The 18303-nt window shown below is 35.2% G+C and overlaps 1 protein-coding gene across 1 annotated transcript; it reads right to left on the bottom strand.

Annotated features, from left to right (window-relative positions):
* Positions 1-3124: 3124 nt before the first annotated feature.
* LOC135156159 (casein kinase I-like) lies at positions 3125-6952 on the bottom strand. The gene is made up of 2 exons (XM_064107685.1): positions 6793-6952; positions 3125-6431 (listed from the first exon to the last, which is right to left on the bottom strand). The coding sequence occupies exons 1-2, from the start codon at positions 6907-6909 to the stop codon at positions 6177-6179; spliced, it is 372 nt and encodes a 123-aa protein (XP_063963755.1). The 5' UTR covers positions 6910-6952; the 3' UTR covers positions 3125-6176.
* Between the last annotated feature and the right edge of the window lie 11351 nt (positions 6953-18303).

The raw sequence follows: 18303 nt of genomic DNA, 5'->3' as shown, positions 1-18303 counted from the left end.
GGTCATGTTTCAAGGACCATATATCATTGAATATTATTGTTTTCAAAATAACTGGTGGTTTATCATTTTGAGTGTGTGCCTTTGAATAATGCAATTGTGCAATTTCTGTATCAACATTGCTTCATCAAAGCATTATTCCTGTGTGTTTCTAAAGATATTTATTCCCTTTTTTTAAAGCAGCAGGGTTATAACAAAAAAACTAGCTAATTATGAGACCGGAAGAACAACTGCTGAGATTTGTTTATATTCCAATTTTCATTCTTTGATTGCTCATTTTGTGTAATGCCTTTATCATGCCAAGTGAGAAACTTCTGTTTTGCATATTTTAAGAACAATAGCATTCAGTGATGCATAGTCCTAGAAACCTTGTCAAATTCTTATTCTAATTTTAATAAGATGTGCTTTCAATGTGAAAATTATTGTTATTGGTTTTATAATTTTTGTGGGGAAAAGATGGGAAGTTGAGTGTCTGTTTTTCTGATACATGGAGTATAAACTGCTCAGTGACTTGTAACACAAGGCTTTAAAGGTTGTGGTATTCGATCTTAAAATGAGTTCAAACAAAATCCAATAAAATGACCCCCAAGTATTTGTATGTATAGACAAGTGCCAAATGGCTAAGGAAGAAAATGTGTCATTGCTAAGAAATCAGCAAATACATACAGAATTCCATCAGATGTCAGGGTTTTTTTTCCAAGCAATATTAATAAACAGTCCACATAAGCTTTTTCTGTGTTAGTGATCATAAGTGTTGTCAATTTTCATCTGATTTCACTAAGATAAGTTTATGTTAATGTACCAGATCTAGGTTTATAATAATTTGGTGACAATTAACCTTGATTTTAAAGTCTTTCTCATGAAATAATTGTTTGCTGCAACTACATTTTTTTTACCTTTAATAGCACATGATTGAAGGGCCAATTTTTCTGTTTGATTTCATTGATCATCACTTTCAACCAAGCCTACAAATGAACTGTAGGACCAATCACTAAAGTTTGAGTCACAGGTCCACAGAAGATATTTATATTCACACTCTAGGAATACCCAATTGAGCCTATCTGTCTCCCTCTGAAAATTATTTAAATGTAATCAAATTTTGAATAATGAGAATGATCAGATTTAGAAATATGTTTCAACATTTCAATTTCTTATATTGATTTAGGTCTTTGTCAATTGCTTTATGATCTTTTTGTTTATTTATACACCTAATTGAAAGCACCATCACCATTTCAATGAAAATGGAAAATAAAAAGATACACCATCATAATATTTATATCCCCTCAGAACCTCTCATTACTGAGCATCGTGACAATGTGTTCTATTTTTACAAGTTACAGTTTATATTTAGTATCAGTAATATGACATACTTCCAGAATGTCATAAAGAGGGCAGAAAATGAGAACAAGCAGGTGTTTATGATCTTCTATAAGAAAAACAGAAGGAATTGAACCAAAACAGAGGCCAGGTCCAATGCAATAACAAGTTAATTTGGGTGAATAGGAAAATATCATACAAGCAAAACACTGGAAATTTTAAATGTAATACTAGTAATCTAATCAAAAATAATACTTATAATTTTTAGAGGGAAAAACAATAGTACCCCATGTCTTTGCATCCATTCATTTTATTATGCACACTTTAGGGTTTTGGTGAGGAAGATTCATGATTGCAGTTAGGTGGTTTGTCATAAAGCTGTTTGTAATTTATGAGTGACTTTACAAACCAGTGGTGACCCTTTCTTAGGAACTAAATCAACATCAATGGAAATTTGATTTGCATTTATTTAGCACAAGAAGGGATCACCATTCTTTCATTAAGTCTCTCGTAACTTATGAACAGCTTTATGAAATACCCACCTGGGACCCGTTTCATGAAGACTTTTTCTTATAACAAATGCACAATTTCTATTACAAATTCATCATTAGCCAATCAGATTGAAGGAATTCAATAGCTTTTAACTGTTATTGTAAATTTGTTATTGTAACAAGTTTTATGAAACAGGTGGGCATTTCATAAAGCTGTTCATAAGTTACAAGAGACTTTATGAACGACTGGTGATCCTTTCTTGAGGTAAATTTTGTGCACCAAATGTCATTGGTGTGTATTAAGCTCCTAAGAAAGGGTCACTAGTCGTTCTTAAAGTCGCTCTTAGCTTACAATATAGCTTTATGAAATACCCACCTAGACCCTGATCTAGATCTATGATTTGGTGACATTGATCCTTTAAGACTTTCTCATGATAGCTTTATTTGCCAAAACTACATGTATTTAGCTTTAACTGGTAATATATCGGATATTGACCCATTTCATGGTCTCATTGCTGTATATATGTTACCTCTTGACATGTCCTTTGGAGAGATAAAATGATTAGGAAACTGTAGTAATGTCTCCTTGGTTTGAGGGTTCTTCAGCTGTTACATTATACAACTGAAGGTATACTGCCAGGACAGTTTGTTAACAAGTTTATGTAACCATTTACACTAAAGCAAAAGTATACTTCTCTGTTCTGATTTCTGAACCCTAAGAAAAATGGTAACATAGTTGAAGTTATAGTGTTATTGTCTTTGCCGTCTTTCGTTAGCCCAGGCTCGTGCAATTTTTTTTTACACTTCTCATTTTCATTTCAACTTATTTCTACTATTCTTCAGGAATTTTATGCCATGAATCCTGATTATTATTGCTGAATAGATGATAAACTGATGGTAATGATGAACATGATGATGGTGACAATGACGGTGACGATGATGATGTTGGTGATAGTGATGTTGACGATGATGTTGGTGATGATAGTGATGATGATGATGGTGAAGATGATGATGGGGATGATGAAGGTGATGATGATTATGTTGATGGTGATGTTGATGGCGATAATGACATGACATTGACAATACAGAGTCCCGTTTCATAAAACTTGTTAAAATAACAAAATTGCAGCAACATTTTAAAGCTATTGAAAACATTCAATTTGATTGGTTGATAAGTAAACTTGTAATAGAAGCTGTACATTTGTTATAACAACAAGTCTAACGGGACTCTGGTATACTCCCTTGACCTGAATGATTTTCAGGTCAGATTAACAGTGAGATTGGAAAGAAGACATAAATGAAGACGATGAATTCAAGTGTTGTCAATGTACATCACAGCAGTTAATGCCTAATTCTCTTTATTTACTGTACCAATAACAGTCACAGTATGCTGTACAACAAACGCACCATGATAGTGCACATTTCCCTCATCTCTGACTCCAACGATTACATACATAACAGTTGACTTGGGGGTAATAAACCAAGCCTAAAAAAAAGACTGGGAAATCAATACCAAACTTCATTTCATTATTTTACTCTGTACAAGGAGTATAAGAGAGAACTGTAGATGTACATAATATAAATGACACATGGACAATGACAGTATCAAATTTGAGTTACACATCCGTTCCAACAGAGATTAAGCCAAGTTTACTCTGCAATTACGAAGGCTCAAATCCCATCAGGAATTATATTGAAAAATATACACAAAGAGTACAAATAAATATTTAAATTACATGCTTGAGAAGTAGAATTAATAGGATAACATGTCATCCGTGGATGTCTCTATATCCTACTATACATTGATAAAGATGGGCAGAGGAACTGTGACGACTTCTATGGACTACTCAAATAAAAATGACTTGTACAATACGATAAGAAATATAACAAATGAAACAAAAACATCTGTGTAAAATTGAAACATTTAAGCACATATACATAGGAAGGCATTATAAGTCAAATATGTGAAGGAGAACATAACTACTGATGATGATAAAAATGATGCAAACAAAAGAATAAGGTTTAAAATAAAAGGTCTAAAATGTCTAGTTTATTAACTATGTTTTAAATGAAAATCTCCATTTGATCTCATATTAAACCACATGAATTTTCTCCATGAGATAGTAGTTTCATACAAACCCTTTTTTCCACCTGCCCAAGAGTTGTCTGTATACAGGTAATATAATACATACAAGGCAAACAGGGATTAAATGAATGGATATCTTCTCTCACCTAGACCAAAACATAAGCAATTAGTCTAGCTAAGACAATGTCTTGTGATAGTTTTAACGACTTATGAACCCAACATTTCACAATCCCCTGTTCAGATATGATCAACGATTCAAATTTTCAAGTGGCAAAGAGTATGCTTTAAAAAAAAAAAACAGATTTGGCATATTCATGAGCGATTCATCAAGCACACCAAAATAAACAAAGATTCACAGAACCTCTTGGTTCTTCAACTAATCTTAATTTAATTTGAATATGTGCTATCAATATCTTGGTTTTAATCTCTATGATATAACTCCACACAAACAAACTCTGGTCCACCTGGGATCCATTACACCAAACTTGTCATCAATATCAAATCAAAGTTATCTTTATATTGTTATATGAAGTACAAAAATAAGAGCCATATGACTAGTGGATGGCAAATTCAGACTTGAATTCTTGCATCTCTCTTTGATCATAAGTTGTATGAAAAAGGGCAAGGTTTAAATGTTAATTCATGTTACAAATGTCAGTCTAGCATTATTTTGATTATACAGGTTTTCAAATTAAAAATGCGACTGATCAATTCTCTTTGAATCTGAAGTTTGTATGAAACTTGTAATCAAATGGTTCCTTGTGAAAACCTTGTTTGGCAGGAGAAATCTAGTAATTATCTATTAAAAGGAGGCAGGACAGAAGAATATTAAAAAGGCTCAACTACTCTTGGTATGTATCTATTATGATCATTCTGTCTCACTATACATCACAGGTGTAATTGCCCAACCAAACTATCTCATTTCAACTCACTTAGTCAAACCTGTACAAATCCTTTAGTTTCAGTTCCATAAGAAGTGCACAAGTAAACATTGAATTCATGTACGTTTACATACAACAAGCTGATATAACTATGTATTGCATGTCAGTGCATATATTTTGGATGTGTATTCTCTTTACTTTGTCCACATATAATCTACAATTACAGTATGTACAATTAGGATATCACAAAAGACAACATTGACATGCAATACATTGAATAGTGGGAAAATGATTTTTAAAAATAAAAGAAAAAAAATAATTCTCCTCGTCAGGATAGTTCGACATAAAATCCACTTCTATTTACAATACAAATGTCTTTCCACACATATCCTGACAAAAAGATTGGATCTGCATACATTTATAAACATACCGTTGGCAACAACTTTCATGTGAATTATTTCTGGCCAAAGCCGAATTTGGTCACCAAATGAAAGGATGTTATTGTTTTGTAAATTCACAAATAGAATCTTAGTTTATATTTATACAAATGACTGAGCTATGAATCTGTTTATACTAGATGATTCTGCATAAAATGATATATATTGTGATATTCTTGAAAACATGAAACGTTTGGGTTTCTTGGGGGGATACTGCAAAACTGTCCCTGCTTATAAAATCAAATTTTTCTAAAACTTAATGGGCAGAGACCATTTTGAAGTCCTTCACAAGAACTTCCGAACTCTCTGCAACCTAGATCAGTATCATGTACACAAAATTATCATCATAAACTTCACAATCATAGTGTCTTAAAATATCTGATTGAACAAATAACATTTTGACAGCTAAACAAAATTGAAACATTGAGATTGAACAATAGAGATTGAACAATATAAGTGTGATTAATAGAAAGGTACATGTAGGATGCAAAAACATAAACTGCAGACAAATATGACTGCATACAACAGATTTCTTTAACTTGCTCTTTACCTTTCATGTAAATATCAATAATAGCATCGTCCCCTGCAGTGATTTACCCACATAAGTTCAATCACATTCTTCTGTAATATTATCATACATTCATTCATATAGCAGAGATTGCTCTACAATGTTACTGTTACTATGTGACAGTATTTGTCTTCTTTGTCTTGATGTGCTTATACAATGTAGCATGGCAATTCCTCATTGTCCTAAAAGCTCATTGATCTTTGTTCAGTAGATAGCAATGGGCTTTGGTTATTAGCATCATTGTTTCTTTCGCAATTACTATTCATCAAGACTGCTGCTTGTCCATGCTTCCATACGATGAGAGGTCACTGTTTATTCAGAAATAGCCATGTCCAATTCTGCGGGGCAGGGGATACGCTCAAGTTTCAATAAGCCAGAGTTGCAAGATAGGTGTATTGCTCAGCGCTTGCTTTTACTCCTGCTCTCAGAGTGTTTGGCCGTGCCTGGATTGACACCGTTAGAGACGCTGGTCTGCGCCGATTGCTGGGAGACCTTCTGTTTGAGTAGCGTCCAGTCAAAGGTAAAGTCGTACTGGTGATTGAGGGTACGGAACAGGATGCGGAACAGTTGCCGCAGGTACACGTAGTCGGGGTTCTCGTCGAAACGCAGGCCGCGGGCAAAGTTGAGGTACATGGCAAATTCTGCTGGGAATCCCTGTTAAGTAAAGATGAAGGAAATCATGAAATGTCACTGAGTTATTAGATTTTACATATAGGTAAACTTGAACTAGTCCACTTTTAAAACATGTGATTCAAATTACTCACCCAAGTCAAAGGGGAGTTTCACTAAGAGTTAAGCACAATAAAAATGACACTTCAATAACCATTTTAATTTTTTTTTAAAGTTGGCAAGTTTCAATGTCTGTCAGGTTATAGCAGACAAGTTTTTTATTTTCATTTTCATTTTTTTTTGGGGGGTGGTTAAATTTGAATAAAAGACATCATGTTTACTAGAGTCAATCGGATTATTGCAATTTAAGATTTTTTTTTTGGGGGGGGGGGCCTGATGCTCTTACCTTGCAGAGTACTTCAACTGGCGTTGACATCTTTTTCTCACTGATCTTTTCATATTTCTGTTTCTTTGTCATTGCCTTCATTCCTTGCCATGGCAAACTTGTTCTGTTAAAGTACATCAACACGTACCCAAGTGATTCCAAGTCATCCCTCCGACTGAAAAGAAAAAAAAACAGACAAAAATAGCATGTATGTTTAATTATCTGTCATTAATTTTATCTGGCCATTTCATAATGTGAAGTGGTATATGATAAACAAACAAAGTATTACATGTACAACCAAAGTACTGTATGATATGAATAATATACAGTGTATAGTAGTTTTGGTAAACCCCAAAATGTTGTTCACCATTCCACTTGTACAATGTACATGTACACATACATGTATGTCCTAAAATTTCCTAGAATTATGGTAAACCACTTGTATAAAGAAAAAGAACAATGGATTTTAAGCAGTTTGATTGTTGGCTTTAATGGCTGAATAATAAGAGAAGATAGTATCAAAGTTTTATCCAGTGTTGCCTGTGCATTGTACATGCACTGAAATAAAATACCATTACTGTATGTACGCCCCGGGGGGGGGGGGGGGGGCACTCAGTATATAATGCATAGTGGGTATGTGCCGCGGAGGGGACCCCCATTTTCACACTCAAATTTCCGTTCCAAGGCATAGCATTTTCTTCTTATCGAGAAAAAAGAAGAAAGAAATCCGCTCCAAAGCTTCGCATATTTTCCGTTACGCCGTTCCGGCCACATTGATCTGCTACAATGAGCCGCAATTTTGGTGAAAAGCGGCCACAGAGCGCTGTCCGACCATCGCCTCTGCGCTAGCGCACCCGGGGCCCGTGCCGCCGAGCTAGCTGCATGCACGTTCATGCCTACGCACTCACACGCAGGCAACCCGTTTTCACAAACATTGTAGTTCCGAAGCCCGTTCCGAGGACCCTCCTTTTTACAATAAGCCCGCTCCAAGGCCCCCGTTTTTTGTCTCGCCCGCGGCACATACCTACTACTTTTTTGGTCGAGTGCCCCCCCCCCCCCCCCCCCCCCGGGTGTACGCTATAGTAATACATGTACAAGTCATCCTACATCCATCATTGTACACACCCTCTTTGATCAAGGAGAGAGGTGATATCTCCTTGCTTTGATCAAAGAGCAACTTGACATGCCTGTTTACAAGCCTGCACTTGTGTGCAGCTGTTATATGAAGCAGCCTAAATGTAGCTACTCCCACTTCTCTGGTTCATCAACTGACCACTACCATTTGACTTCATTGTATGGTTTATCATTGGCATGATCATATTACACTGCCCAGGTACATGTACACTGTATGTGAGATTAACATAAGGATCAAGCCTTGATATCAATTATTTGTATGAAAATTTGCATTATCCTACATGTAGACGATGACGTCATGGCAAATTTGCTGCCCTGCTGCAGCGAAGACAACATACATATACACGCAAAAGCCGCACATCATACATGCATCTCTCGCATGCGGTGCTCGCGCTTGACAATTTTGGCAGGGCTGGGGAACTGAGATGTCTCGTAACGGGGGTCATGCGAGCGGGGCTGGGGGGCTTCTGAACTGAAATTTTGTCATTCGGAGTATCTAGAGAACTGAAAATTAGGTCTGAAAATTGGAGTCATCAAAGCGGCACGTCCATGTACCACCAATATATGTCAGTGCCCCCCCCCCCCCCCGGGGGGGGGGGGGGCACTGGATAGCAGTGTACCATGGGGTTGTATTTACAATTGTTTACGTGGTGTCTCATTGACCAATCACACTACTGCAGTATGTATGTTGATTTAATTGTGGTAAAACACATCTTTTATTGCAAAAAACTACATGTTATATACAAGAACATGGAGCCTACATACATGTATTTAATATGTACAATCCCAGCAAATTGACTAGGCCTACAGGTAAAGTGTATAAGGGAGCCAGGGAGGGCACCAAACTGTATAAAAGTGTATGTACATGTACAGGCAAACATTGTGACTTTGGAGAGTGTGAGTCTAATTATAAATCAACTTCATAACAGGAAAGTTACACCCACATGATTATACATTCACCACTCTAATTACTAAAACAACCCACAAATGAGTACCAAGCAGAAGGCTAATTTACTTCAGTGCATTAACCCAATAACCCTACATGTAATCCAGCGGGGGGGGGGGGGGGGGGGGGGTTGAATCAACCCCCCTTAACATTTTCCGTGACCATTCTGCTGCGCGAAATTATTTGACCGCTCCGCTTGCTGACTTTTTAATTTGAAGTCTTGCGCATCTTTTGAGATTAAATTTACCACGCCCAGGTATGCAGTTCGATTATTACCCAACATTACATAAGAGCATGTCAGACCCAAATTGCTCAAAAATGTGATTTTGTGTACAAAGTCAATGTAAATTGAGTTTTCTCACCTTATTCATAAAGATATGATTATTTCTACTTTTATCAGCTGAAATTAATTGATTTTATCATAATTATGCCTTAAAAAGTTTCTGCTATAAATTTGGTGAAAAACAAAGAAAAACAAACGGTCTAAAAACAAAGAAATACGTAAGAAAAAATTTCATAAAACAAAGAAATACATAAATTCATTTTCAAACCAGGATTTTTTATTTGTAATTGTGAGCAATAGTACAAAGAATATTTACACCTAAAATTAGCATTATAGGAGTTTTTTTTATAGTGAATTAGAGCAAAAAGTATGATTTACACATAAATTAGAATAATTAAGATATTAAAAAAAGTTTACAACATAGGGGGCAGAAAATAATCCATGCACACAATGAAAAAGACTATGTGCATGTACATTAATTTATCATAAAGAATGTTTTTCTACATGTAAAGACTAGATAGCCATCAGGTAATAAAAAAACATCAATGCAGAAATCTAATATTTAAAAGGTGAAGAAAAAAAATTACTTTTACACTGTAATGTACATCATATATGCATTGTTTTTATTCTCTGTACATGTATTGAATGATAGGCCTACATTAACATGTGCATGCATGTAGGCATTTACATGTATGACAATTCCTACATTTTAGCATTGACACATTCAGACATTAGCTTTATACATAACTTCTTTAATGGAATCAAATAATGAATATTCTATTTCATTGTCATTTAACATTTCTCTATGCTGCATAACCATGCCTAGTCTTGTGAAGATTGTATTTCTTGTACATAATTGAGAAACCGGCATGTGTACTTAGGGTGTATACACAATTTGCACCAAGTGCTATTACAAAGCCCCTGTGTAGTGTCTGATACATTAGCGATAGATTGAAGCTTGCTTTGTTGTCAGAGTGAGTGGGGGTATGGTCTGTGAGTCAGCAAGGGATGATGTAGTTCAACAGAGGTGATTAAACAGGGTTCTTTCTTTCTTTCATCCTTTGTCTACCTCTTCCTCATAGTACCATCCCTTCTCTCCCTCTTCGAGAGTGTACATGTACATGTGCACAGGCATACATGTACAGTACATTCACTGTACAGAGTACATGTACCTCTGAATTTATTTCTGCACTTTCTTCTCTCTTCCATTATTTCTACCCAGGCATGCCGCAGTAATAAGGCCTTACTTTTAACATCCCCCAAACCGGACATTCATTTCTTTTTAAAAGACATTGTTCCATCATTGTTACTTTTTCTCCCTCATATATCTATCAAATTCACCCTTTGATTTTTCCTTTCCCGCATCCCCTTTACCCATTATTCTCTTCTCCCTCAATATGTTCTCCGCATTTTCTCACCCTCTTTTATTCATGATTCCTTTAATAATCTACAGTAAAAATATCCACATGATAGACATGGTTCAATCACATCACATGTAAAACACAGACTGCACCTTTAACAAGGAACATTCACACCTTCTTTAACAGGAAAGACACTTGGTATGAATGCAAATTACTTCTAAACATCCTGCAAATTCATTGTATGAAGGCACTTTGCAAAATAATGAATCTCTTTGCAGGTTCTCTATGGTCCTGGGAATATACAAGTGTACATGTACTGTCAATATTAAAAAGGAAAATTATTTGTAGGCCTACATATACATGAATGAATTTTAACCCAAAGATAATTCTAAAAGCAAATTTCCATCAAAAAATTACTGAGAATAGCTTGGTATACAAAAATGGAAACTTCGTTGTATATAATGTAAATACATGTTATGGGGTGGGGGTGGGTTTATTTTAAAGCAGTTCAAATAAATTCTTGCAAGCTTTTAATGGGTATTTTTCCTAATTTTGGATAGGTGTGATATGACTGTGATGTACATACATGTACAGTCAGTGTAGGCTATGTTTCAAAGGTCGACTTCAGAAAATCAAGATTTGATGGGCCTTTTCATTCCAGATTTGTATCAAGCTTTCACATACATGTATATTAGGTACCAAAACTGGTTCATTTTAGTTTATTTGGATGGTTAACTGCAAGATAAGAGTGATACCATGAATAACAGCATGTTGAAACAGTACTGGTAATTACAATGTATCTCGATTGTTCTTACAAAACAAAATTAGTTTCAACACTTGAATGCTGTTGGTGTACATCTACAAAGATTTGACTCCCTAAATCTTTATGTAAACTGAATGGCCTGCTTGATACATCAGTGATAAAACCTATCCCATTAGCCTCATTTATTTGCAAGATATCACAGCAAGTCCAATTGACAAACATACAGCTCCATTTTGCCATTCTTGGGATAATTGTATCTGACAAGAAAATCATCAACAGAACCATTCTGTTGATAAAATAGCCACACCCACACCAAGAGAATTTAATCAGCTGAATATGCAATGTGCATTGTAACTTGTAAGGTGTCCTAGTATAAGCCTGCATGTACATGTACATAAATTCTGAGGTGAACTGGAATACAAATACGTGTGTGAATCTTTATTTTGTAATGAGCTCACACAAAAAAGACATACATGTTATCATCTTGAGTGTTTATTAATACCAACATGACAAAGTGACTACTATAACAATTTCAAGTCCAATATTTTCCACCACTTTTCTGGAATATACATGTACAAAGTAGACAGGTCAGCTACACAGACAAGTTTTCAAAAAATTCACATGAATCTTTCAGCAAATAAATTGTATTGCATAAACATGTGTAGGCCTTACAATGGATATGAAATGTGATCTCAATCTCATTACTCTTTTGGTGGAGATACATGTATGTATTTTTATTCTCACACAAATGAAAAAAAGAGATTCTGATCAAATTACAGAAATCAATTTTCAAGTCTGACATTTGTTTTCCTGTGGAAACCATTCAACTGATTTCAGATACAATACATGTACATGTAACTTGGGCAAAAACAAAGAAAACTGACATTGACAAGCCTACAATGTGTAGAATGTAGATCCATGAAGTAAAAAAAAAAAACCCAGAGGGTCTAGGCCCAAGGAAATACATGCAAAGTTAATGTAGGTCATTTGTAGTCTGCAGGCACAGACCCTGATTGGAACTTTGATCAATAAGTGTGCCTCCACGCAAAGACTAGCACATACAAAACTTGCTGTTCCAATACAGCCTTCAGTACACAAGGCATGAGTAGGCTGCACATTCAGACCCTTAACTCGAGTGAAGGGTTTGCCCAGCAGACTAGGTCATTTGTAGGGCTTGAATGTCACTATCAAAGAAGCAATGGTCATGATATAATGTGGGAATTTTAAAGGAAGTAGGCCCTATGATGATCTGCTGTTTCTACATGCAAACTGGTCAATGACAGATTATGACCAATGGAATAAAATATAGTTCAGGGTTGTTTTTTTTTTTTTTTTTTGACATAATAAATCTGAACATGCAACTTTTCAACATTGTACCAAAATGTATATCCATGCCCCACTGCATGTGTACATTGAACTTCAATATCTAGTACGATATCTAAAATGTAGGTCAGACGTGTGTAACTTCTACTGACACTTTTTGTTCCTGATCAAGGAGCTGGAAATGAGGAAAAGGCAATACAAAAAATGAATAAATATAAAAAAAGTTTGCTGGTATTATTGGCATACAACTTCGCCTTTCAGTAAATTCTGTGTGCAGTACAAAAACTTAAGTGGCATGGTAGTCATTACCAATGTCCTGTAAACCAACATGTATTGTACACTGTAGTGGAATCCAGTTGTATGCAGCCCTGATGATCTTACATGTAGCTTCCCACAATGCCCCACAATGATGTACAGTGTATGCAAGTATGAGATTGAGATTCGATAAAAATGTTTTATATTTATGTACATGTATTTCTTTGATTATTTTCTTACTTTCTCTGAATATTTTCGATGAAATTTATTTGCAACACTATTTTTATCACACATTTTTTTATTCTATACATGATGATCCAACATGCATTCAAGTCAAATACAAATTGATGCATTATAAATCTATTGCACTGCTTGCCAGTACATAGCAAATTTGGTCTAAAAAAATGTGTGAGATAAGCAGCTTCTTTTATTGCAAATATATTGTGCGAAAGGGTCCCCCCCCCATAAGGATATTAAGGCTTGAAGCAAAAAATACATGTACCTGGTACATGGAATTCTTGTTTTGATCATCTACTACGTGTATGGTTTCGAGGAACAAATGATTACAGTTTCCAAATGTAAATTATCATATCAGCTGATAATTATGGTGAGTTCATTGTTATTACATGAGTTGGCTGTAAAAAAAAACTTGGCTTGGCAGATATTGACATGTGATTAAATGGACTACTTGTGCATAATGGGAGGACTGACGGAATACGCCAGCAGGGATGGTTGAAATTAAATAGTCTGCAGTGCAAACCCTTCACTCAAGTTAAGGGTCTGAATGTGAAGCCTACTCATGCATTGCGTACTGAAGACCCTTTCGCTCAGGAATTGGAACAGCAAGTTTTGTTTGGGCTAGTCTTTGCGTGGAGACACAAACGTTGATCAAAGTTTCAAACAAGGTCTGTGCCTGCAGACTAGGTTGAAGCTACCAACATGGACGACACTGGTTTGAAATCAGGCCAAGTGTTCCATGAATTATCAGCAGGAGAGATTAGAGAAGTTTGATCATCATCCCATTTATTAGCTGAGAGAGAAACTACATGTTTTAAGCTCCTCCTTAAGCAGGACAGTACTGAGTTACTTTCCTATTCCTGTTTTTATTTGATCACTAGTGATTATTGTACATCCAAGGCTCGACATTAGCGGTGGCCCGGGGCCACCAGAAATTCACCTTGGGCAACCATTATTAATAAAATGTTAAGTTTTGGTGGCCCGAATCGGGCAACCAATAATTTTCAGAATAACGCAATTTTTCTCCCGATTTTGCACGCATTTATCAACTTTCTACAGTTCAAATTGCAACCCAGTTCGTCATGCGCCCTTTTTGTTGATCTACACACAAATACACACACACAAAGTTTGCATATTAGGCCTACAGCTATAGCATACAGTAGCTATTATCCAGCCAGCCGCGCCGGCCGGCTGGCGTGAGCTTTGCATGAAGCCACTGCATACAGCTGTGCTCTAGATCTAGCTCAGCCTATTCAGACTCCGGGAGCTGCGATAAAAAATGTTGCTGCTAAGAAATCTTCCACAGAACTTTGAAAATCTGAGTCAAAGTCACATTTTACACCAATGAAATGACATTCTACAGTCTATATTACGAAAATTTGGTGTACCCTGATTATTTGCAAGCATTAAGAAGAGGAATTATGACCTCTCTTTTGACTACAAAAGACCGATTTCCAAATGAATTAATACACATAAAAACACATAGGCAAGTACATCACAGTCCCACTTGTGCATTTGTATGTATGTTGATACTTGGTTTCTTTCAAAGCTGTGTCTTTTCTAGCCAAAAATAAACAAGACAGTTTCTTTCTTTCTTGTTTATAAATGACTTCATAAACCACTCTTGAGAAAGTAAATACTTTGGGAAGGCATTTCATTGATATGAAATGTGAATTTTTCCAACATTTTGGCAAAAATAGGGGAAGGACTTTTCTCACACTTTTTTTCGAGATATAACTTGCCGTTTTTTTTTTTTCTTTCATTTTTTTTACAGTGGTTAAAACATTTATACCCCTTCCCATTGAATATGCCTGATTAAAAAATATGTTTCTACTGAAAATAAAATAATACAAACTAAAGGATTTACAAATAAGAATGTGCCATTCCCAGAAGGTAAGTGAGGATTATTTGCTTGGCTTTTAATTATATTCCAGTCAGAATAGACTGTTGCCACAGCTGTTTAAAAATATTTGTAACGGCTTCTTAATTTCCCCATGTTTATCTTAATTTTGTTTTATTCATTTTTCTTTCACTTTTCTTTTTTTTCTCTCTAAATTTTTCTTTTCTTTTTTTCCCTGTTCTTTGTTTTTTCTTTCTTTATTTTCTTTCTTTTGTTTTATTTCACTTATTTCTTTTATTATTTTTGTTTTCTTTTTGTAATATACTTTTTGAAAATTATTTTCATTTGTTTTTTTGTTTTATGCATTGTTCTAATTTTGCAGCATATTTTTCTGTGATTTTCTCCTGCTATAATATGCTGCAAAAGAGAAAACAGAAATAAACTGGATTTGGGGCCTGCATAATCTAGGTTTTAGGATTGAAAGAGGAAGAAATGAAAAACCATTGTTTTGTACATCTATCCGAGTTTGCTATGCACTATTTATTTATTTTACCATTATGAGTGTGTGTCTATACAGAGATTTAAAAAAAAGTCCACACAACCTGCGAACAATAAAATTCATTTATTCTCTTTCAATCATTTCATTTTTACAACGATAGAAACAATTTATATTTTACCACAAGCCAATTAGCAAAGTAAAATAACAGCAAACAAGGTTTACATACAAGATGATAAAGTGAAAGTAACTTAGTGGTAGTGGCTGCAGAATTAATATTTCAGGAGTTTGTTTTATTAATTTTTAATGTGTTTCTTTATATTTTTCGGGCCACCAAACTTTAATATCGGGCTACCAAAAAAAATTATTTGATGGTTTTGGTGGCCCGAACGGGCCACCACCAAAAAAAGTTAATGTGGAGCCTTGGTACATCATTCATAAAACTCATGATGACTGGTGCATCATACATACTATTGACCATACAAAAGTACAATGTACCAGTATATGAAAAATATATAGGTTAAAAACTAGAGTATATCAACGTAAAAGCTGGATGCTTTTTTTTTCACTCACAGGTAGAATGTACCCCATATTAGAGTATAAAAAAGGGCTTTGAAAAAATCAAGCATCAAGCTTTAATATGGTGCAAGACCATGCATGTTCATGCGTTTTCAGATGTAATATTTTCTGTATAAAATAATCATCCGTCATATCACTATAATCTTTGTGAGTGTGCAAAATGAAAAAAATATTCAATAAATCTATAGAAAGGGGGAGGCGGAGGTGCAGTATACACTGTATGTATGTACAATGTCAAGGATATGAATCTACTATCTTTCCAAGGTATTGTGCACTGTTCTACCTACATGTACATACATGTCCATGAAATGAGAAATGGTAAGCACAGTGTGCACACGTAGGCCCCAACCTACACATACAGTACTGTACGGTAAGTATTGCATTGTGTACCAGCACAAAGTCATAATTTACAACTATTGTATTCAGGGCAGTGCTAAAACTTCCATGGCGAAATGTGAAAGAACATCAAGATCATGGATAAATCCATGCCATTCTGTGACACCAATGAGGTCCCTATATCTTGATAAAGCTGGGCCGTAAAACTTTACATTTCAATTTCCTCAAAAAGGTTCAACCCTGCCGGGAGGGGTGGTGGGGGCACTTCCATTGACGAGTGGATACCATGCATGACCAAAAAAAAACGTAAAAAGGATCTCTTTTTCAAGATAGGGCGAGTTACTACGTAACCAAACATAACGTAATAAGGGTGTCAAGAAACACTAAAATAATAACAAGTGGAATGCCTCTGGCCGTCTCACCTGCATCACGCGATTCAATATAGCAGCAGTGCTGATTTTGAAAACTACTATAACTCGCACAGGATGTTCAGTGATACTTGATTACTATTATGTCCAAGTTTTATGAACTAGACCAACACACTTTCAAATTTATGGCCGTAATTCAACAAATACCCCAATTTGGCCAAAGTTCATTGACCCTAAATGACCTTTGACCTTGATCATGTGACCTGAAACTTGCACAGGATGTTCAGTAATACTTGATTACTATTATGTCCAAGTTTCATGAATCAGATCCATAAACTTTCAAAGTTATGATGGTAATTCAACAGATACCCCCAATTCGGCCAAAGTTCATTGACCCTTAATGACCTTTGACCTTGGTCATGTGACGTGAAACTCATGCAGGATGTTCAGTGATACTTGATTAACCTTATGTATAAGTTTCATGAACTAGGTCCATATATTTTTTAAGTTATGATGACATTTCAAAAACTTAACCTTAGGTTAAGATTTTGATGTTGATTCCCCCAACATGGTCTAAGTTCATTGACCCTAAATGACCTTTGACCTTAGTCATGTGACATGAAACTCAGGCAGGATGTTCAGTAATACTTGATTAACCTTATGGCCAAGTTTCATGAACTAGGTCCATATACTTTCTAAGTTATGCTGTCATTTCAAAAACTTAACCTCAGGTTAAGATTTGGTGTTGACGCCGCCGCCGCCGTCGCCGTCGGAAAAGCGGCGCCTATAGTCTCACTCTGCTATGCAGGTGAGACAAAAAAAGGAGAAAATGAGAATATTCTATATTTCATTTGATAAAATAAAAAAGAAATAGTGAGTGGATGACATCATCAGTATCCTCATTTGCATGTACATGTAAATGTGCATATTTAACTGTTTTGTGAAATTTAGCAAAAATTTAAAATGACATAACTTTCTTATCCGATTTTGATGAAATTTTCAGTGTTATGCTTGTTGGGATTTTTGTTGTTGGAATTTTTTCTTTTTATTCTTATCAACTTTTGGTTGGGATAGACTTGTCCTTTAACATACTGTAATACTAATGTTGTCTCATTACTGTTCATATCCCTACAAATATTACAATGCATTTTGAGTGGAAGATCAAAGTCCTGTTTGCTGTTGAATTTCATACCAAAACTTTGAAAATTATATGTTGTTTATCATTACAATTCATATGTTCCTGCCCTGTCACGTTATCAATCCTATATTTTTGAAAATCTTCTTCATATCCATACAGGCCTACATGTAGATGATACTGGGAATTGTTGTTTTGTTCAGTTTTTTTTTAACAATTAATTCCAGAAAGTCTATATTTTACATTTTCCCCGGATTACAGACTTACTATTCTCGATTTTCATTGTATTTTCTTTAAAATGAAAGAAAATGCCAGACACACTGCAGTAATCTCCATTCCTCATCACTTTTTATTTTTTTAAATTATGTCCATAAATTTGGCAGTTTGGTCAAATGTACAGTAGCTGGATGGCAGTAGCAGCTCTAGCAAACAAAATCAATTGTTCTGCTCCAGTTCTGTATTCATTTTTTTTTTTT

The sequence above is a fragment of the Lytechinus pictus genome, chromosome 12, assembly GCF_037042905.1.
Source record: "Lytechinus pictus isolate F3 Inbred chromosome 12, Lp3.0, whole genome shotgun sequence".
NCBI lineage: Eukaryota > Metazoa > Echinodermata > Echinoidea > Temnopleuroida > Toxopneustidae > Lytechinus > Lytechinus pictus.
The sequence above is the reverse complement of the archived record's forward strand: the minus strand, read 5'-3'. Positions and strand labels throughout refer to the sequence as shown.

Bases quoted from the DNA above. Each gene is read 5' to 3' on its own strand.
- LOC135156159 (XM_064107685.1), bottom strand. From the start codon at position 6,909: ATGTACTTTAACAGAACAAGTTTGCCATGGCAAGGAATGAAGGCAATG. The intron at 6,432-6,792 runs GTAAGAGCATCA...TTTACTTAACAG, and splicing joins CAGTTGAAGTACTCTGCAAG to GGATTCCCAGCAGAATTTGC.